Source organism: Oncorhynchus masou, chromosome 28 (genome assembly GCF_036934945.1).
Source record: "Oncorhynchus masou masou isolate Uvic2021 chromosome 28, UVic_Omas_1.1, whole genome shotgun sequence".
NCBI classification, from domain to species: domain Eukaryota; kingdom Metazoa; phylum Chordata; class Actinopteri; order Salmoniformes; family Salmonidae; genus Oncorhynchus; species Oncorhynchus masou.
The window spans coordinates 84958198-84981543 of NC_088239.1; the positions used below are offsets into that span (position 1 = coordinate 84958198).

The 23346-nt window shown below is 42.9% G+C and overlaps 2 protein-coding genes across 2 annotated transcripts in view; one reads left to right on the top strand and one right to left on the bottom strand.

The window, feature by feature from the left end:
• Positions 1–23346, bottom strand: part of LOC135518427 (isthmin-1-like) — a 336779-nt gene that overhangs the window by 49176 nt on the left and 264257 nt on the right. The gene's annotated exons all lie outside the window — the stretch shown is intronic.
• Positions 1–23346, top strand: part of LOC135518426 (uncharacterized) — a 54750-nt gene that overhangs the window by 23319 nt on the left and 8085 nt on the right. The window contains exons 3-9 of the mRNA XM_064943600.1: positions 4271–4371; positions 10758–10905; positions 13830–13879; positions 15911–16016; positions 21381–21539; positions 21980–22100; positions 22206–22258. Of these exons, the coding sequence (XP_064799672.1) occupies positions 4271–4371; positions 10758–10905; positions 13830–13879; positions 15911–16016; positions 21381–21539; positions 21980–22100; positions 22206–22258 (738 nt within the window). The remainder of the gene's footprint in view (positions 1–4270; positions 4372–10757; positions 10906–13829; positions 13880–15910; positions 16017–21380; positions 21540–21979; positions 22101–22205; positions 22259–23346) is intronic.

Here is a 23346-nt window from a genome sequence, read left to right on the forward strand (position 1 = left end):
ACCCAACCCTTTCTTGGCACGACTTGGGACACCTCACACACATCCTCCAGTCTAGGGTCAGCAGATAGACCATACTCACTGGCTGGGCTGTGGGACAGTGAACGTGCATTGATAAAATCGAATGCAATTGTTAACAGGCATGACCCAGAGAATGTGAGGATTGTGGTGAACAACTCCCTTCTACCAGCCAATGAGCATCCAGGATCCAAACAACCCATGTTTTACTGGGGATAATCACCTTAGAGCAGAGCCATTTAGAGAGTTGTTTTTTAAATATGTTAATGGGGCATTGAAACGGCTACCATATCATTTAGTTTCATGTAAACACATTATAACGCAGAAACCTCAATGCCCCAACTTTCTAAATGTTTGTCTCTGTCCTTGAGAGAACATAACCAGAGTTAACCTCTAGAGAGAGAAGGAAAAGACTTTACTCAAAATGCACAGAGAGATTATTATTGAAGATGAACACGTCGCTCTGCAGCAGACGAGCATTATCCATTAGATCCAAGAATGACACAGCGTTATCCATTAGATCCAAGAAAGACACAGCATTATCCATTAGATCCAAGAAAGACACAGCATTATCCATTAGATCCAAGAATGACAAGGCATTATCCATTAGATCCAAGAATGACACAGCATTATCCATTAGATCCAAGAAAGACACAGCATTATCCATTAGATCCAAGAATGACAAGGCATTATCCATTAGATCCAAGAATGACACAGCATTATCCATTAGATCAAGGAATGACACAGCGTTAGGGTTCATTAGCTCCAAGAATGACACACCGTTAGGGTTCATTAGATCCAAGAATGACACAGTGTTAGGGTTCATTAGATCCAAGAATGACACAGCATTAGGGTTAATTAGATCCAAGAATGACACAGCGTTAGGGTTCATTAGATCCAAGAATGACACAGCTTTAGGGTTCATCAGATCCAAGAATGACACAGCGTTAGGGTTCATTTGATCCAAAAATGACACAGCGTTCGGTTTCATTAGATCCAAGAATGACACAGAGTCAGGGTTCATTAGCTGTGGTAGGATGTTAGTGTTCATGACTGATGTTGTCCTGTTGTTGATGTGGTAGGATGTTAGGGTTCATGGCTGATGTCGTTGATGTGGTAGCATGTTAGGGTTCATAACTGATGTTGTCCTGTTGCTGATGTGTTAGGATGTTAGGGTTCATGACTGATGTTGTTGATGCGGTAGGATGTTAGGGTTCATGGCTGATGTTTTCCTGTTGTTGATGTGGTAGGATGTTAGGGTTCATGACTGATGTTGTTGATGCGGTAGGATGTTAGGGTTCATGGCTGATGTTGTTGATGTGGTAGGATGTTGGGGTTCATGGCTGATGTTGTCCTGTTGTTGATGTGGTAGGATGTTAGGGTTCATGGCTGATGTTTTCCTGTTGTTGATGTGGTAGGATATTAGGGTTAATGACTGATGTTATCCTGTTGTTGATGTGGTAGGATGTTAGGGTTCATGGCTGATGTTGTTGATGTGGTAGGATGATAGTGTTCATGACTGATGTTGTCCTGTTGTAGATGTGGTAGGATGTTAGGGTTCATGACTGATGTTGTCCGGTTGTTGATGTGGTAGGATGTTAGGGTTAATGACTGATGTCCTGTTGTTGATGTGGTAGGATGTTAGGGTTCATGACTGATGTTGTCCTGTTGTAGATGTGGTAGGATGTTAGGGTTCATGGCTGATGTTGTTGATGTGGTAGGATGTTAGGGTTCATGACTGATGTTGTCCTGTTGTTGATGTGGTAGGATGTTAGGGTTCATGGCTGATGTTGTTGATGTGGTAGGATGTTAGGGTTCATGGCTGATGTTGTTGATGTGGTAGGATGTTAGGGTTCATGGTTGATGTTGTTGATTTGGTAGGATGTTAGGGTTCATGGCTGATGTTGTCCTGTTGTTGATGTGGTAGGATGTTAGGGTTCATAACTGATGTTGTCCTGTTGTTGATGTGGTAGGATGTTAGGGTTCATGGCTGATGTTGTCCTGTTGTTGATGTGGTAGGATGTTAGGGTTAATGACTGATGTTATCCTGTTGTTGATGTGGTAGGATGTTAGGGTTCATGGCTGATGTTGTTGATGTGGTAGGATGTTAGTGTTCATGACTGATGTTGTCCTGTTGTAGATGTGGTAGGATGTTAGGGTTCATGACTGATGTTGTCCGGTTGTTGATGTGGTAGGATGTTAGGGTTCATGGCTGATGTTGTCCTGTAGTTGATGTGGTAGGATGTTAGGGTTAATGACTGATGTTATCCTGTTGTTGATGTGGTAGGATGTTAGGGTTCATGGCTGATGTTGTTGATGTGGTAGGATGTTAGGGTTCATGACTGATGTTGTTGATGTGGTAGGATGTTAGGGTTCATGACTGATGTTGTCCTGTTGTTGATGTGGTATGATGTTAGGGTTCATGACTGATGTTGTTGATGTGGTAGGATATTAGGGTTCATGACTGATGTTGTTGATGTGGTAGGATGTTAGGGTTCATGACTGATGTTGTCCTGTTGTTGATGTGGTAGGATGTTGGGGTTCATGGCTGTTGTTGTCCTGTTGTTGATGTGGTAGGATGTTAGGGTTCATGGCTTATGTTGTCCTGTTGTTTCTAGAGAAAAGGAGGTGACACTTTCTATTTCAGATCTGTCTAAGCCAGCACCCCATTATTAGTGATATGTGATACAGGGCAGGGTAAGTTTGGTTTCCCATACGTGATTTCATAGGGACAAAATCATCCCCCTGCTTCCTTCTGTAGGCTTGGATCCAAACTAAACATTTCACAAAGACACTAAATTAAATAATTATATAATCCATTTACATCCTAGCTATCTTTCTAAATCATGTAGCGTGTATCGTCAAGATCGCAGATTTGAGAGAAACAACAAATGTCGGTACATATAAGTGTCTTATATCTGCTGAAATCTTAAATTATTGTTAAATATAACTGCACTGTCCAAATTACAGTAGCCATTACTGCAAAAAATGCCATTATATTGTTTGAGGAGAGCTCCTATCAACAAAACATTTCTTTCTTCGTGATAGGTTTGATAAATTCACCTCTGAAGGTAAAATGTGAACTTACATTCTGAAATCTTGCTCTGATTTATCATCCAAAGGGTCCCAGAGATAACATGAAGTGTTGTTTTGTTAGATAAAATCCTTTATCATATCCTAAAAAGACCCATATAGCATGCATATTTCCACTCGTTCAATTTGCAAAGAAAGAAATCTGTAAAAATCTCACCCTAAACGTTGTTTCAACAAGTCAAATTATGTCCATATTTATTCCTCAGAGATCCTAGAACATAACCAGACTTCTCTATATCATTAGGGGTGTAGTATATCCTATAGCACACCATATTTGGTCAGAGAGTGGCGCCTTCATGGCACACCAATGACGTGGGCGGTCTTCACTTGAACCAATCGGGGTCAAACAAAGCTAGCTAGATAGCCAATGAGCTGGGATTTACGGGAGTATCCGGAAACCATGTATCTGTCGTAAAATGTAGCTACTAACCTTGTACGACAGCATGCCTTTTCCTTTTGGACAAAAATTATAAGGATATTCAGAGTTATGAAAACTGGTTGTTTTGCAAATGTTGAACTTATAATATGTCTACTAATACTGGGAAAGCTGAATCAAAGTCCAAGTATACAGATTTGAGGATATTCTTGCAGAAAAATGGAATATGAATGCAAACGTGCTTCAACACCTGCATTGCTTGCTGTTTGGGGTTTTAGGCTGGGTTTCTGTACAGCACTTTGAGATATCAGAGGATGTATGAAGGGCTATATAAATACATTTGATTTGAAATGTCTCCTTCACAATTTGCCAAAATGTACTTGGGGACTTCACACTTAATGTCATGTAGTTTGCTCATATTTCAAGTTATCGATCTGAAACTTTGCACATACACTGATGCCATCTTGTCGGAATTACAACCAGAGTGATGCCTTTAATTGTTACCTTTCTCTTGTATTTCAAAGATGGTGGTAGAAAAAGACTGGTTGGTTTTTTCTTTGTATTTTCTTCCACCAGATCTATTGTGTTATATTCTCATACATTCATTTCACATTTCCACAAACTTCAAAGTGTTTCCTTTCAAATGATATCAAGAATATGCATATCCTTGCTTCAGGTCCTGAGCTACAGACAGTTAGATTTGGGTAGGTTATTTAGGTGAAAATGGAAAAATGGTGGCTATCCCTAAGAAGTTTTAATAACATTTCTCCCTGTTTCTCTCTATAGATGACTGGAGCAACGCGGACGCCAGTTGCCATGAGTTACTGAGAGCAGAACTGCGACTGCTTCCTCTCAGCACCAAGATGGAGGCCTCTATCTACCAAAGGGTAATGCCCATAGCGATAAATAAAGGACTAGATGGATATAATCCATTTTAGCATGGACATTACCATTTAGGTCTTCCACCATTTTAAAGTATACAACTGGGTGGGGATCCAGAGCATTGTCTTCTTCTTCGTATTGGGTTGCCTGTGGCTGATTTAAGCTATATCACCGCCATCTAGTGGCCACAATATATAAATGAGACAAGATTTGGTTCAGTACTCCAGCACTGCAGGTGGTATTAAATCACTAATATTTAGATTGACGCTTTTTTCAAACACAAAAGAAGAAGAACAATAACAACTTTAAAATGAGGCTAGCCTCAATGGTACTACCTGTGTTGTCACGGACACCATAAGGGTACAGAGACAAAGATGAGTCCTATTTCTATTTACATGGTCCCTACACTTCATCTGGTCCATTTTTCAAGACCACAGTCATATGGCCTGGAATTTTAACAGAACTTAACCAGGCCAAGCTGAAAAGGTCTGGCCTGGTTACTGATCAACTACTGAACCAGGCCAAGTTGTACTGGTCTGGCCAGATTACTGATCAACTTCCGAACCAGGCCAAGCTGTACTGGTCTGGCCTGGTTACTGATCAACTACCTAACCAGGCCAAGCACTGGTCTGGCCTGGGCCTGAACCAGGCTGTACTGGTCTGTTACTAATCAACTACCTAACCAGGCCAAGCTGTACTGGTTACTAATCAACTACCTAACCAGGCCAAGCTGTACTGGTCTGGCCTGGTTACTGATCAACTACTGAACCAGGCAAAGTTGTACTGGTCTGGCCTGATTACTGTAACCAGGCCAAGCTGTACTGGTCTGGCCTGGTTACTAATCAACTACCTAACCAGGCCAAGCTGTACTGGCCTGGCCTGTTACTGATCAACTACTGAACCAGGCCAAACTGTACTGGTCTGGCCTGGTTACTGATCAACTACCTAACCAGGCCAAGCTGTACTGGCCTGGCCTGGTTACTGATCAACTACCTAACCAAGCTATTGGTCTGGCCTGATCAACTACCTAACCAGGCCAAGCTGTACTGGTCTGGCGGTTACTGATCAACTACCTAACCAAGCCAAGCTGTACTGGTCTGGCCTGATATCTGATATCTGATATCTGGATTTGGGTAGAGGAGAACCTGGAGAGGCCAGCAGCTGGGGGAGGGAGCTATTGGCCGAGGTTGGAGTAGCCAGGAGGAAGGCATGGCCAGCTGTTGAGAAATGCCTGTTGAAGTTTTCGATAATCATGGTTTTATCGGTGGTGACCGTGTTACCTAGCCTCAGTGCAATGGGCTGCTGGGAGGAGGGGCTCTTGTAATGGACTTCACAGTGTCCCAGAACTGAGTTAGAGCAACAGGATGGCCTGAAGAAGCTGGCCTTTGCTTTCCTGACTGATCGTGTATTGGTTCCTGACTTCCCTGAACAGTTGCATATCGTGGGGACTATTCGATGCTATTGCAGTCCGCCACAGGATGTTTTTGTGCTGGTCGAGGGCAGTCAGGTCTGGAGTGAACCAAGAGCTGTATCTGTTCTTAGTTCTGCATTTTTTTGCATGCTTATCTAAAATGGTGAGGAAGTTACTTTTAAAGATTGACCAGGCATCCTCAACTGACGGGATGAGGTCAATGTCCTTCCAGGATAGGCCCGATTAGAAAGGCCTGCTCACAGAAGTGTTTTAGGGAGCGTTTGATAGTGATGAGGGTGGTCGTTTGACAGCGGATCCGTAGCGGATACAGGCAATGAGGCAGTGATCGATGAGATCCTGGTTGAAGACAGTGGAGATGTATTTGGAGGGCCAGTTGGTCAGGATGACGTCTATGAGGGTGCCCTTGTTTACAGATTTAGGATTGTACCTGGTGGGTTCCTTGATTATTTGTGTGAGATTGAGGACATCTATTAGCACTGCCGGGGTGTTAAGCATATCCCAGTTTAGGTCACTGTTGAAGGAATTCTAAATTCCTCTGTATTGTTTCCCAATCAGAATTTAATACTATGTCAATACATTCTAAGGGATTGTAAGACCCAATATTTTTATAAGAATGGACAGAGTCCCGGTCTTAAAAGTCAGGTAACAGTGTTTAATTCAAGAGAGTACTGACCCAAAATACAAAGAACATTACATTTTAAAGAGAAGATAGAAATGAAGTCATCAGTTCTCACACTCTCTCCGATCCACACAATAGCGCAGTGTCTTCAGGTCTGGAGATTGTCTCCTACTCCCCTCATAAAGCAAACATTCCAATCTGTCTAAAAGACACTCTCCTCCACTAATGGAACATCAAAGAACATTCTTATCTGTCTGAAAAGATATACCATCCCTCTTCCTTAAACCCACAAGGTACAGACAATAAATTTGGTTTACCTACATTTTCAGTCCTAGTTTAACCAAAAACCCATACATTTCATACCATAACATAATAGTATTAAAACTGAATTGTTCTAATAGAAATGTATACATAATTAATCATTTCAACTATAATTTCCTCCAACAGTCACCTAACAGAACAAACTCTGAAGCTAGATGGGGGGCAATCAATTCACAAATGGTGTCCAGGGCACAGCTGGGAGCTGAGGGGGGTCGGTAGCAGGCGGCAACATTGAGAGTCTTATTTCTGGAGAGTGTCATTTTTAAAATGAGTAGTTCGAACTGTTTGGGTATGGACCTGGAAAGTATGATATTACTTTGCAGGCTATCTCTGCAGTAGACTGCAACTCCCCCTTTGGCAGTTCTATCTTGACGGAAAATGTTATAGTTGGGTATGGAAATCTCAGAATTTAAGGTGGCCTTCCTGAGCCAGGATTCAGACACAGCAAGGACATCAGGGTTAGCAGAGTGTGCTAAAGCAGTGAGTAAAACAAACTTAGGGAGGAGGCTTCTGATGTTGACATGCATGAAACCAAGGCTTTTTCGATCACAGAAGTCAACAAATGAGGGTGCCTGGGGACATGCAGGGCCTAGGTTTACCTCCACATCACCCGCAGAACAGAGGAGGAGTGGTATGAGGATGCGGCTAAAGGCTATCAAAACTGGTCGCCTAAAGCTTTGGGGACAAAGAATAAAAGGAGCAGATTTCTGGGCATGGAAGAATATATTCAGGGCATAATGTGCAGATAGGGGTATGGTGGGGTGCGGGTACAGCGGAGGTAAGCCCAGACACTGGGTGATGATAAGAGAGGTTGTATCTCTGGACATGCTGGTTATAATGGGTGAGGTCACCGCATGTGTGGGAGGTGGGACAAAGGAGGTATCAGGGGTATGAAGAGTGGAACTAGGGGCTCCATTGTAAACTAAAACAATGATAACTAACCTGAACAACAGTATACAAGGCATATTGACATTTGAGAGAGACATACAGCGAGGCATACAGTAATTACAGGTGTTGATTGGGAGAGCTAGCTAAAACAGTAGGTGAGACAACAACAGCTAATCAGCTAGCACAACAACAGCAGGTAAAATGGCGTTGACTAGGCAGAGAGGGTCGGATTAACTACACACAGAGCCTGAGTGCGGCTGGGGCCGACAGATAAAACATAAACAAACAGAATGAAGTACCGTGATTAATGGACAGTCCAGCAGGCATCAGCTATGTTGCCAAGTGATCACAGTGTCCAGGGGGCAGCGGTGGATGGGACAGGGAAGCTAGACTGGCGAGTATTATCCAGGCTAAAAAAACTAGCTGGCTGTGCAGAAGGTAAAAGCCGCTAGCAGTGGCTAACAATGACTAAATAGCTTGTAGCTAGTTAGCTAGTTAGCTTCTGGAGGTTCTTGAATGTGTTCTAAAAATTAAAAATAATAGCGATTCCGTATCACATTGGGTGAGGCAGGTTACCGGAAGGTATAATCGAATTAAACATCGAAAAGAGATTGAAAATAAACATGGGTCCTGTGAGTGGTTGGGCTGGCTGGGGACGCTGCGATTCAGACTGTTAGCAGGCTTGTGCTAACAAGCTAACAGTTAGTAGGCCGGGTCTAAACAAGCTAGCAGTTAGCAGACCGGGGCTAAACAAGCTAGCAGTTAGCAGGCCGAATTAGCAAGCAAGCAGATAGCAAGGGATAGAAACTTAGCCTTTGGGGGATGTCGCGATGGGGGTTAAGTCTTTTTTTGCCTCTTCATGCGGTGACATCGATAGACCGGTCGTGGGTCCGGATATTGTAACCCAGGAGTATGCTTCGGTGGTAGCACAGGAGCTCTGGCCAGGCTGGCTTCAAGCTAAGTGGATGGAAACGCTAGCCAGGAGTAGTCATCCGGGGTTGCGGTTAGCTTGTTAGCTAGTTGTGAAGATCCAGATGAAAAAGTTCAGTTTGCGGTGGGAATCCGGGGACAAAAAATAATAGGTCCATTATGCTCTGGTTAGAGTCGCGTTGTTCAAACTGGCGAGAGCTTTTCCAAACTAAAGGTTAGCTGATGACCGCTCGCAATGGTTTGCTGACTGATAGCTGGTGGTTAGCTGGCTAGCTTCAGTTGAGGGGTTCCGGATCCGAAGTAAATATAAATCTTTAGAAAAAAAAGCAGATCCACGCTACATTGGGTGAGGCGGATTGCAGGAGAATATTTATATGTTGAGGTTTAGATAAATGTTTTAAAAGATATGCGAATGAAAAAAATGTTTAAAAAAAGTTTGAAAAAATGACACGACAAGACGTCTGACTGCTATGCCATCTTGGAAATCTTGGACACTCAGTCATAGGACTTCATGTTACACAATACATGTAAGTTTTGTTCGATAAAGTTCATATTTATATACAGAAATCTCCGTTTACATTTTCGCGTTATGTTCAGTAATGTTTTGCCTCCAAATCATCCGGTGAAATTGCAGAGAGCCACATCAATTTACAGAAGTTTTCATCATAAACTTAGATGAAAGATACAAGTGTTATACATAGGATTAAAGATAAACTTCTACTTAACGCAACCGCTGTGTCATGTTTTCAAAAAAGCTTTATGACGAAAGCACACCATGTGATCATCTGAGTACAGTGCTCAGACACCAAAACAAGCCATACAGATACCCGCCAAGTTGTGGAGTCCACAAAAGTCAGAAATAGCATTATAAATATTCACTTACCTTTGATGATCTTTATCGGGAATGCACTCCCAGGAATCCCAGTTCCACAATAAATGTTTGTTTTGTTCGATAAAGTCCATAATTGATGTCCAAGTACCTCCTTGTTGTTTGCACATTTAGTTCACTAATTCAATGCACAAACTATGGGCAGTAAGTCCAGACGAAAATTTTTCAAAAGTTCAAGTAAAGTTCATAGAAACATGTAAAACGATGTATATAATCAATCTTTAGGATGTTTTTGTATAAATCTTCAATAATATTCCGTTGTCATCAGAAAGGAAAGGGCACGGAGCTCGCGCTCGCGCTCACGGCCATGAGCGATAAACAACTCATGGCTTTCAGCTGAGCCACTTATTGGTCTTATTCTCTCCCCTTTCACAGCAGAAGCCTGAAACAACTTTCTAAAGACTGTTGACATCTAGTGGAAGCCTTAGGAAGTGCAATCTGACCCCATTTACACTGGATATTGGATAGACAATCACTTGAAAAACGAGAAACCTCAGATTTCCCACTTCCTGGTTTTTGCCTGCCATATGAGTTCTGTTATACTCACAGACATCATTCAAACAGTTTTAGAAACTTCAGAGTGTTTTCTATCCAATACCAATTATTATAATATGCATATATTGTCTATCCAAATCTACTAAACATGCATATCTTAGTTTCTTGGCCTGAGAAGCAGGTATTTTACTCTGGGCACACTTTTCATCCGGACGTGAAAATACCCCCTCGCCCAAATACGTTTTAATAAGCTAACCTTTCTTAGTAGTTCAGTATGTCTGCAGAGCAACATTTCTCCTTGATCCAATTTAGGTAGGTTATTTAGCTAGGTTATTTAGCTAGGTTATTTAGCTAGGATATTTAGCTAGATTATTTAACTAGGTTATTTGGCTAGGTTATTTGGCTAGGTTATTTAGCTCGGCTATTTAGCTCAATTACGAATGAAGAAAGTAAGAGATGGCTGCAAATGAAAATTGATTTGATTCCTTTCGTTTTTTGAGATGATGATGAATATAGAGGTTTCTCTTTGTTGAGTTCGTTAACTCACCAAAATAATGTGCTTGTTTTATGCTCCTGTGTGTCTCAGTTGGTACGAGGGTACGAGGTTGTCTAAGATCATGGGTTCGAAGTCTGCAGGGATAACATAGTGTCCTGATTACCCACCCTTCTTTCCAAGTGCATCTGCCGCCAGCTAATTTTTACACCAATCCAATGCTTTAAAATCCAAGACAGGGAATGTGCAAGTGTCTTCTTTGTGTTTCCTGTTTGGACAGAGTGGTGTATGCATGTCATATGTCTCGACGTCCATTTACTGTAGAAACCTGGAGCAGCTTGTTCCTTCAGTCTGGGCGGGGCCACAACTGTGACCGTTCCTAGAAGCCACACCTTCCACTCCTTATCCAATCAGAGCCCTGGCCACGCCCAGGAGGAGGAAGGGTCACCGCGGCAACGGCGCATCACAGTTGGTGAGGTCTCCAATCGTAAAACTAGTTTATTGTTGTGTTATTGACACTGTCAATACAACTAGTACTATTACTCCAATTAATACCGATACTACTACTACTACAGATAATGTTGACCTCTTCATATCCTCTTATAACACATTTGATGTTCTTTATGCACACTACATTATGTGTTACGGTGACTGATATCATCGATACATTTCCCTGTCTATCAATCAGAAGGTTTAGCACAATGAATAAGAGCTTCCTTTGATTCATCTTCCTTGGAAGTACAGAACATGAGCATTTCTGTCCTGTTACATGAGTTGAAAAATTAACAGAGCTCACTTCTCCTTTCCACCCCTCTCTTTCCCCCTCTCTCTTTCCTCTCCTCTTTCCCACTCTCCCTTTCCCACTCTCCCTTTCCCACTCTCTCTTTCCCACTTCCCTTTCCCACTCTCTCTTTCCACTCCTCTTTCCAACTCTCTTTTTCCTCCTGTCTCTTTCCCACTCTCCCTTTTTGACTCTCTCTTTCCCCTCTCTCTTTCCCACTCTCTCTTTCCTCCCCTCTCTTTCCCACTCTCTTTCCTCCCCTCTTTCCCACTCTCTCTTTCCCCTCTCTTTCCCCCTCTCTCTTTCCCCATCCCTCTTCCCCCTCTCTCTTTCCCCCCTCTCTCTTCCCCCTCTCTTGTTCCTCCCCTCCCTTTCAACCCGCTCTTTCCCCCTCTCTCTTCCCCCTCTCTCTTCCCTCTCTCTCTTTCCCCTCTCTCTTTCCCGATCCCTCTTCCCCCTCTCTCTTCCCCCTCTCTCTTCCCCCTCTCTTGTTCCTCCCCTCCCTTTCAACCTGCTCTTTCCCCCTCTCTCTTCCCCCTCTCTCTTTCCCCTCTCTTTCCCCATCCCTCTTCCCCCTCTCTCTTCCCCCTCTCTCTTCCCCCTCTCTCTTCCCCCTCTCTCTTCCCCCTCTCTTGTTCCTCCCCTCCCTTTCAACCCGCTCTTTCCCCCTCTCTCTTCCCCCTCTCTCTTTCCCCATCCCTCTTCCCCCTCTCTCTTTCCCCCCTCTCTCTTCCCCCTCTCTTGTTCCTCCCCTCCCTTTCAACCCGCTCTTTCCCCCTCTCTCTTCCCCCTCTCTCTTTCCCCTCTCTCTTTCCCCATCCCTCTTCCCCCTCTCTCTTTCCCCCCTCTCTCTTCCCCCTCTCTTGTTCCTCCCCTCCCTTTCAACCCGCTCTTTCCCCCTCTCTCTTCCCCTCTCTCTTCCCCCTTTCTCTTTCCCCTCTCTCTTTCCCGATCCCTCTTCCCCCTCTCTCTTCCCCCTCTCTCTTCCCCCTCTCTTGTTCCTCCCCTCCCTTTCAACCCGCTCTTTCCCCCTCTCTCTTCCCCCTCTCTCTTTCCCCTCTCTCTTTCCCCATCCCTCTTCCCCTCTCTCTTCCCCCTCTCTCTTCCCCCCCTCTCTCTTCCCCCTCTCTCTTCCCCCTCTCTCTTCCCCCTCTCTTGTTCCTCCCCTCCCTTTCAACCCGCTCTCTTCCCCCTCTCTCTTCCCCCTCTCTCTTTCCCCTCTCTCTTTCCCCATCCCTCTTCCCCCTCTCTCTTTCCCCCTCTCTCTTCCCCCTCTCTTGTTCCTCCCTCCCTTTCAACCCGCTCTTTCCCCCTCTCTCTTCCCCCTCTCTCTTTCCCTCTCTCTTTCCCCTCTCTCTTCCACCTCTCTCTTTCCCTCTCTCTTTCCCCTCTCTCTTCCACCTCTCTCTTTCCCTCTCTCTTTCCCCCCTCTCTTTCCCCCTACCTCTTTTCCCCTCCCTCTTTCCCCTCTCTCTTTCCCCTCTCTCTTTCCCTCTCTTTCCCCCTCTCTCTTCCCCCTCTCTCTTTCCCCTCTCTCTTTCCCCATCCCTCTTCCCCCTCTCTCTTCCCCCTCTCTCTTTCCCCGTCCCTCTTCCCCCTCTCTCTTCCCCCTCTCTCTTTCTCTCTCTCTCGGTCCTCCCCTCTCTTTCTCTCTCTCTCGGTCCTCCCCTCTCTTTCACTCTCTCTTTCCTCCACTCCCTTTCCCTCTCTCTTTCCACCTCTCTCTTTCCCCCTCTCTCTTTCCCCTCTCTCTTTTACACTCTCTCTTTCCCTCTCTCTCTTCACCCTCTCTCTTTCCCCCTCTCTCATTTCCCCTCTCCATTTCCCTCTCTCTTCCCCCTCTCTCTTTTCCCCTCTCCCTTTACCTCTCTCTTTGCCCCTCTCTCGTTCCTCCCCTCCCTTTCCCTCTCTCTTTCCCCCTCTCTCTTCCCCCTCTCTTCCCCCTCTCTCTTCCCCCTCTCTCTTTCCCCTCTCTCTTCCCCCTCTCTCTTTTCCCTCTCTCTTTCCCCTCTCTCTTTCCCTCTCTCTTTCCCCTCTCTCTTTCCCCTCTCTCTTTCCCCTCTCTCTTTCCCCCTCCCTCTTTCTCCCTCCCTCTTTCCCCTCTCTCTTTCCCTCTCTCTCTTCACACTCTCTCTTTCCCCCTCTCTCTTTTCCCCCTCTCTCATTTCCCCTCTCCATTTCCCTCTCTCTTTCCCCCTCTCTCTTCCCCCTCTCTCTTTTCCCCTCTCCCTTTCCCTCTCTCTTTGCCCCTCTCTCTTTCCTCCCCTCCCTTTCCCTCTCTCTTTCCCCCTCTCTCTTCCCCCTCTCTTCCCCTCTCTCTTTCCCCTCTCTCTTTCCCTCTCTCTTCCCCCTCTCTCGTTCCTCCCCTCCCTTTCCCCCTCTCTTTCCCCATCCCACTTCCCCCTCCCTCTTTCCCCCTCTCTCTTTCCCCTCTCTCTTCCACCTCTCTCTTTCCCCTCCCTCTTTCCCCCTCCTTCTTTCCCCTCCCTCTTTCACACTGCTATACAGGACAGACCACGGTCACACAGACTCTCTCTTTCCCCTCTCTCTTCCCTCTCTCTCTTTCCCCTCTCATTCCACCTCCCTCTTTCCCCTCTCTCTTTCTCCTCTCACAGCATCATTCATGCCACAGCCTAATGACCAGAATGGAAGCTTCCCAGAGAAGGTACAGTAACACAGCCAATCCCCATAAAAAGCAAGACCTTCAGGGTGGCAACGGCACTGAAACAGAAAGCTGCCCCAAATATAAATACAAAACACAATGCGTCTGTACTTCAGAAATACAACCCAAACTACTCAAAGCAATGACTCAGCGAATATTCTCAGGATCGTGGTCACAGTGCCCATGTTTTGCCAAAATGGGATTTCATAGAACAGTCCTGTTGACCAGAGCAGGTACACTCTGTAGGGAATAGAGTGCAATTTAGGATGTATCCCTGGTGACCATAGAGAAACATCTGGTACATAGTATGTAGAAGTAAGAAGTAAAAAGTATATTTCCTGTGTGAGCAACTAAGGAATAGAAATGGATAAATTACAGTTATGCTCGAGCCTTGCATTCACAATGATCTATACATCCCTGACTAGCGTAGTGTCTATAATACATCCTCACATTAACAACTGCCCCATTCACAATGATCTATACATCCCTGACTAGCGTAGTGTCTATAATACATCCTCACAGGACAGACTAAGCACGGTAACACACTGCTATACAGGACAGACTAAGCACGGTCACACACTGCTATACAGGACAGACTAAGCACGGTCACACACTGCTATACAGGACAGACACGGTCACACACTGCACAGGTCACACACTGCTATACAGGACAGACTAAGCACGGTCACACACTGCTATACAGGACAGACTAAGCACGGTCACACACTGCTATACAGGACAGACTAAGCACGGTCACACACTGCTATACAGGACAGACTAAGCACGGTCACACACTGCTATACAGGACAGACTAAGCACGGTCACACACTGCTATACAGGACAGACTAAGCACGGTCACACACTGCTATACAGGACAGTCACACACTGCTATACAGGACAGACTAAGCACGGTCACACACTGCTATACAGGACAGACTAAGCACGGTCACACACTGCTATACAGGACAGACTAAGCACGGTCACACACTGCTATACAGGACAGACTAAGCACGGTCACACACTGCTATACAGGACAGACTAAGCACGGTCACACACTGCTATACAGGACAGACTCACAGCGGCCACACACTGCTATACAGGACAGACTCACTGTGGGGGAATTCCCTTCCATCTCCTATTACTCAGCAAACAGCAAAACATCTCATGGAATGGAAGGGAACTGTGAGGACACACACAGACACACACACAGACAGACAGACAGACAGACAGACAGACAGACAGACATCTAACAGTACAACTCCCACAATCTTCTTATTGTCAATTTATTTCAGCCAATCATCAGTTATTTGTCTCAGTACAGTACATGTTGACTCGATGGAGGTCAAACACAATTCTTTCCCAAACGTTTGCTAAGAGCCGGCAGTGGACTGATTTGGTCAGCTGTTAGAACAAGCAAAGTAGATACTTTACCATTCTTGGGTAATGACTTTCAGCTTCCCTCCAGGTTCTGAGGGGGGGAGGGGGAATCAGATTATAGATATGAGAAACATAAGCCTCATTATTGATTTCCAGCAATAGTCTTTTCCACATCTTTTCCACATCGCTTCTCTGTCATAATTATGTATTTTATAAATGATGAATATTATGGCTCACAGTTTGTTGTTGACATTTAATTCCTGAGTTTGTCCACTCCCTGGAGCCCCCCCCCCAGCCTCATTGCATAAATGTGTAGATTAGCAGACAATTAGCTTTTGAAATGCAACATTCTCTCAGCCTCATTGTAAAATGTGTAGAATAACATGATATTAGCTATAAAACTGTGATTTTTCTTCTCTTTGCCCCATCTTTCCACTAGTTCAGTCTTTCTTTTTCCTTCTGTCTGTCTTTCTGCCTAAATATCTTTGTCACTGTTTAGAATGTTCGGTGTGACGTTGTAAATTGCAAATGAACAATGTAAGAGGTCTGCAAAGTTTGAAGAAAACCTCAGGAATGCTACCCCTGTCCCGCTCCATTTGTTTTTATTGAACTGGAATTGTGTGTGTGTGTGTGTGTGTGTGTGTGTGTGTGGTATAGGATTTTGACAGAGAAGGGGGAAAACCTCTAGGAGAATTGACCACAGAAGAAGTCTGCCAGTGGTTCAGCAGTATTGGCCTTCAGAAAAGCCTCCAGTTCATCAGAGGTAACACCGGTTCATCATGTCCCTCCTCCCTCCCTCTTCAGAACTCATTTATGTCTCTTCCCATTACATTCCCATGCTGACGTTGCCAATTAACTCACCTTTAAACCCCTTTATTTGAACCGCTGAGCTGACGTTGCCAATTAACTCACCTTTAAACACCTTTATTTGAACCTCTGATCAAATCATTTCGGCCAGTATTTACATCTCAGTAGGAAATCGATGCTGAATTAATGAGTACATATGTCTGATCTTTTTTAAAACTCATAAAATGACAAACCCAAATCTAACTGCCTCTAGCTCAGTACCTTATGCAAGGATATGCATATTCTTGGTACCATTTGAAAGGAAACACTTTGAACTTTGTGGAAATGTGAAGGGAATGTTGGAGAATATAACACAATAGATAATACAAAGAAAAAACCAACAGTCATTTTTTTGTACCATCTTTGAAAGGCCATCATGTATTATTCTAGTCCAGGTGCAATTTAAATATTGGCCACAGATGGCAGCAGGGCCAAGTTTTAGATTAATCCAATGAACCATTGCATTTATGTTCAATAATTTTGCACGCCCAATTTTTCAGTTTTTGATTTGTTAAAACAGTTTGAAATATCCAATAAATGTCGTTCCACTTCAGGATTGTGTCCCACTTGTTGATGATTCTTCACAAAAAAATACAGTTTTCTATCTTTATGTTTGAAGCCTGAAATGTGGCAAAAGGTCGCAAAGTTCAAGGGGGCCGAATACTTTCGCAAGGCACTGTAAATTAACAAGAATTTAAGCTTTCTACCAATATCAGATATGTCTATGTCCTGGGAAATGTTCTTGTTACTAACAACCTCATGTTAATCGCATTAGCCTATGTTAGCTCAACCGTCCCATGGAAGGGACACCGATCCCGAACAAGTGTTAACATGATCAATCTTTTGTCGCAGAAAATCTTCCTGCCCATCAGGTAATTCAAATGTGCCTCGTGATTTATACTGAACAAAAATATAAACGCAACATGTAAAGTCTTGGTCTCGTGTTTCATGAGCTGAAATATCAAATCAAATGTATTTATAAAGCCCTTCTTACATCAGCTGATATATCAAAGTGCTGTACAGAAACCCAGCCTAAACCCCCAAACAGCAAGCAATGCAGGTGTAGAAGCACGTGCACCTTGTACAGGTGCACCTTGTGCTGGGGACAATAAAAGGCCACTCTAAAATGTGCAGTTTTGTCAAACAATGCAATGCCACAGATGTCTCAAGTTTTGAGGGCTCGTGCAATTGGCATGCTGACTGCAGGAATGTCCACCAGAGCTTGGAATTTTCATTTCTCTACTATAAGCCGCCTCCAACGTTGTTGTAGAGAATTTGGCAGTATGTTCAAACAGCCTCACAATCGCAGACCTCGTGTAACCAGTATTTGATACACTGCCTATTTTGTAGGTTTTCCTACTTACAAAGCATGTTGAGGTCAGTCATTTTTTATCATAGGTACACTTCAACTGTGAAAATCACATTGATGGAATCATTTTAAAACATAAAAATACCAGAAAATCACATTGTATGATTTTTAAGTAATTAATTTGCATTTTATTGCATGACATAAATATTTGATACATCAGAAAAGCAGAACTTAATATTTGGTGTATCCATACGTTTCTACTGTATCCATAAGTCTCTACTGTATCCATACGTTTTTTTTAAACAGGTCTTTTTCAATGCAGATGCCCGGATATTTGTAGGCGGTTAGGGATTGATGGGAGAACCAACCAAATATATAGTCAATTGCAGCTCTACCATAGCCTGGTATTGAAGTCAATGTACCCAGAGGAGGACGGAAGCCAGCTGTCCTCCGGCTACACCATGGTGCTACCCTACAGAGTGCTGCCGAGGCTATTGTAGACCTTCACTGCAAAACAGTGTGTTTTAATCAATTATTTGGTGACGTGAATATATTTAGTTAGGTTAACTTTTTTACGTTTCACTATTCAAAAAAAATAAAAAAATAATTTCACTATGTAGGATGGTCCTCCCCTTCCTCCTCTAAGGAGCCTCCACTGGTGTCCTAAAGCCAGACTGGTGAGCATTCAAATTAAATGTTAGATTGAAAAAGGACAGCAGCTGAGAAATGACCAAGAGTTAAAATAGTTTTTGCTAAACATTAACGTTTTAATTATTAAGATCGCAGAGATCGCCACCTTTTGTGGAGCAGGAGAACAAGGGCCGCCTTTCTCCACCTTAGGAATAATATAATAATATAATATATATAATACCCAAGAAAATGGATCAATTTAAAATATGAGTCAAGGGCTCCACAATCAGAGGTGCAGCAAACCATAGAAGACACGGGTCAAGCATATCTGGACGTTTAAACATCAATAACAATCAGAGCATCCAGAAGTTCCCTAGTAGTGACTTGACGAAGACAGAACAGTGGGACACCATTTACAGAAGCTGGCAAGTCTGTGATTGAACAGGGGTGAGCAGTCTGTGATTGAACAGCACTCTTTTCAGAGTTGTCCTTATTGCTGTAATTTCTCCTGTAAGATAAATGGCCCACAGCAATAACATTTTGATTAAAGCATCAGTCATTTCAGCCTGATAGTCAGATAAATGGCCCACAGCAATAACATTTCAGTCTGATATACAGTTGTGGCCAAAGGTTTTGAGAATGAAACTAATATTAATTTCCACAAAGTTTACTGCTTCAGTGTCTTTAGATATTTTTGTCGGATGTTACTAAGGAATACTGAAGTATAATTACAAGCATTTCATAAGTGTCAAAGGCTTTTATTGACATTTACATGAAGTTGATGCAAAGAGTCAATATTTGCAGTGTGGACCCTTCTTTTTCAAGAACTCTGCAATCCGCTCTGGCATGCTGTCAATTAACTTCTGGGCCACATCCTGACTGATGGCAGCCCATTCTTGCACAATCAATGCTTGGAGTTTGTCAGAATTTGTGGGTTTTTTATTGTCCACCGGCCTCTTGAGGATTGACCACAAGTTTCCTGGCCATGGACCCAAATATCGATGTTTTGTTCCCCGAGCCACTTAGTTAACACTTTTGCCTTATGGCAAGGCGCTCCACCATGCTGGAAAAGGCATTGTTCATAACCAAACTGTTCCTGGATGGTTGGGAGAAGTTGCTCTCGAAGGATGTGTTGGACCCATTCGTTATTCATGGATGTGTTCTTAGGCAAAATTGTGAGTGAGCCCACTCCCTTGGCTGAGAAGCAACCCTACACATGAATGGTCTCAGGATGCTTTACTATTGGCATGACACAGGACTGATGGTAGCTCTCACCTTGTCTTCTCCAGACAAGCTTTTTTTCCAGATGCCCCAAACAATCAGAAAGGTTATTCATCAGAGAAAATTACTTCACCCCAGTCCTCAGCTGTCCAATCCCTGTACCTTTAGTAGAATATCAGTCTGTCCCTGATGTTTTTCCTGGAGAGAAGTGGCTTCTTTGCTGCCCTTCTTGACACCAGGCCATCCTCCAAAAGTTTTCACCTCACTGTGCAAGCAGATGCACTCACACCTGCCTGCTGCCATTCCTGAGCCAGCTCTGTACTGTACTGAATCACTTTAGGAGATGGTCCTGGTGCTTGCTGGACTTTCTTGGGCGCCCTGAAGCCTTCTTCACAACAATTTAACCGCTCTCCTTGAAGGTCTTGATGAGACGATAAATGGTTGATTTAGGTGCAATCTTACTGGCATCTTACTCCTTGCTTGCTTGTGAAGCCTTTTTTGTGCAAAGCAATGATGACGGCACGTGTTTCCTTGCAGGTAACCATGTTTGACAGAGGAAGAACAATGATTCCAAGCACCACCCTCCTTTGAAGCTTCCAGTCTGTTATTCGAATTCAATAAGCATGACAGAGTGATCTCCAGCCTTGTACTCATCAACACTCACACCTGTGTTAACGAGAGAATTACTGACATGATGTCAGCTGGCCCTTTTGTGGCAGGGCTGAAATGCAGTGGAAATGTTTTGGGGGGTTCAGTTCATTTGCATGGCAAAGAGGGACTTTGCAATTAATTGCAATTCATCTGATCACTCTTCATAACATTCTGGAGTATATGCAAATTGCCATCATACATACTGAGGCAGCAGACGTTGTGAAAATTCATATTTGTGTCATTCTCAAAACTATTGGCCACGACTGTTCTAGTTATCATATGGTAGTATTGTAGTTCAGTAGAACCTCTTTGGGCAGAGAGATGTCTGCTTCTTTTCAGTGATTTATAATCCATAATGTTAAATAAATACAAACCCTCATCAATCTACACACAATACCCCATAATGATTAAGCAAAACATTTTTTTTTGTAAATGTATTATCAAAAAAACTGCCCTACCTCATGTACAGTAGTATGCAGACCCTTTGCTATGAGACTCAAAATTGAGCTCAGGTGCATCCTGTTTCTATTGATCATCCTTTAGATGTTTCTATAACTTGATAGGAGTCCACCTGTGGTAAATTCAATTGATTGGACATGATTTGGAAAGGCACACATCTGTCTATATAAAGGTCCACAGTTGACAGCCGATGTCAGAACAAAAACCAAGCCATGAGGTTGAAGGATTTGTCCATAGAGCTACGAGACAGGATTGTGTTGAGGCACAGATCTGGGGAAGGTTACCAAAAAATGTTTGCACCGTTGAAGAAGTTTGGAAACACCAAGACTCTTCCTAGTGCTGGCCACCCGGCAAAACTAAGCTATCTATCGGGGGAGGGCCTTGGTCAGGGAGGTGACCAATAACCTCATCGTAACACTGACAGAAATACTGTACTTTCAGTTTGATGCTGACATATGAAGTCATCCTTGTTGTGGATTGAAAGCCGGTATTGTGTGGCTTTTAATATTCAATGAAATCATTAGACTATTTGTTTTACTTCTTGAAAACACTGAAATGAATGAACTTGTGTGTCTAATGTAGGCTATAAGCTTGTTATATTAAAATGAACTTGTGTGCCTAATGTAGGCTATAAGCTTGTTATATTAAAATGAACTTGTGTGCCTAAAGGCTATAAGCTTGTTATATTAAAATGAACTTGTGTGCCTAATGTAGGCTATAAGCTTGTTATATTAAAATGAACTTGTGTGCCTAATGTAGGCTATAAGCTTGTTATATTAAAATGAACTTGTGTGCCTAATGTAGGCTATAAGCTTGTTATATTAAAATGAACTTGTGTGCCTAATGTAGGCTATAAGCTTGTTATATTAAAATGAACTTGTGTGCCTAATGTAGGCTATAAGCTTGTTATATTAAAATGAAAAAATAAGATCCGATGACTGAACTCTAAGGGCAAACTTATATTCCAGGCTTAAGTCAACTGAAGTTTTAACTGACCTTTGACCCTGACAGAGGCAGAGCTGTGTGGGGCTGATATAGCCTCCATAGAACACACCACCCTCGATGTCCTTCACATCTCCAGCCTGCAGGAGAGAGAGCAGCTTTTGTCAGCCATCTACAGAGAACTGCACCCACCATCCACAACCTCACAGAGACTGGACTTACTACTGGGTATGATACATTAATCAGTCGGTCAATTGGTTAATCGGTCAATCGATCTGTCGATCAATTGGTTAATCGATTATACGATGTCAGCCGTCTACAGAGAACTGCACCCACCATCCACGACCTCACAGAGACTGGACTTACCACTGGGTATGATATATTAATTGGCTGATTAGTCGGTCAATCGATCCGTCGATCAATTGGTTAATCGATTATACGATCAATCTATCTATCAATCGAACAATGATTGATTTTTATTGTTAACTGTGTTGTCTCAAATACTTTGTCATTCATCAGTAATACAAATAATGATTGATTTGGATTTCTATTGCGTTTTTCCAGATTTTCAAAGCGTTTTTAGTGTTACTCTGCCAATCCTCCGTCGAGTACTTCACACTGGATAACAAGCATTTCCCTTATGAGCAGTGTATTTTTCTTCCCTGTAGAAACCTTGGATCCTAATGACGTAGAGAAATTCACAGCAGCATTAGTGAATATGAGCAAATCAAAGTCCTCTCTGCAAATAAGCAGCCTCAACATGAATCCGATGAAATCCTTCAAGTTCAGGTATGTATGTCTACCAATTATCAGGACTGACCCATAATTCTATTCTATATTGTAAATATATATTTCATTTTTTCTTTTGGTTGCTTCCTGTAATGGATGCCAAAGCCCTAACCTGATGGTCCAGAGGAACTCTCAGCTGATGGAGATCACCATAAATGGTACTAGCTGCATTTGTTGGTTTGTCAGTCATCATTTAATATCATACTGTACACTATGGCAGATCACAGAGAGAGAATGATTTGTGATGTCCTCTCTGCTGTATCAATCTACTGTATATTGATGTCCTCTACTGTATCAATCTACTGTATATTGATGTCCTCTACTGTATGTTGATGTCCTCTACTGTATCAATCTACTGTATATTGATGTCCTCTCTACTGTATGTTGATGTCCTCTACTGTATATTGATGTCCTCTCTACTGTATCAATCTACTGTATATTGATGTCCTCTCTACTGTATATTAATGTCCTCTCTACTGTTTATTGATGTCCTCTCTACTGTATATTGATGTCCTCTCTACTGTATATTGATGTCCTCTACTGTATCAATCTACTGTATATTGATGTCCTCTCTACTGTATGTTGATGTCCTCTACTGTATATTGATGTCCTCTCTACTGTATCAATCTACTCTATATTGATGTCCTCTCTACTGCTTGTTGATGCCCTCTCTACTGTATATTGATGTCCTCTCTACTGTATCAATCTACTGTATGTTGATGTCTTCTCTACTGTATGTTGATGTCCTCTCTACTGTATATTGATGTCCTCTACTGTATATTGATGTCCTCTCTACTGTATCAATCTACTGTATATTGATGTCCTCTCTACTGTATCAATCTACTGCATATTGATGTCCTCTCTACTGTATATTAATGTCCTCTCTACTGTTTGTTGATGCCCTCTCTACTGTATATTGATGTCCTCTCTACTGTATCAATCTACTGTATGTTGATGTCTTCTCTACTGTATGTTGATGTCCTCTCTACTGTATATTGATGTCCTCTACTGTATATTGATGTCCTCTCTACTGTATCAATCTACTGTATATTGATGTCCTCTCTACTGTATCAATCTACTGCATATTGATGTCCTCTCTACTGTATATTAATGTCCTCTCTACTGTTTGTTGATGTCCTCTCTACTGTATATTGATGTCCTCTACTGTATATTGATGTCCTCTCTACTGTATCAATCTACTGTATATTGATGTCCTCTCTACTGTTTGTTGATGCCCTCTCTACTC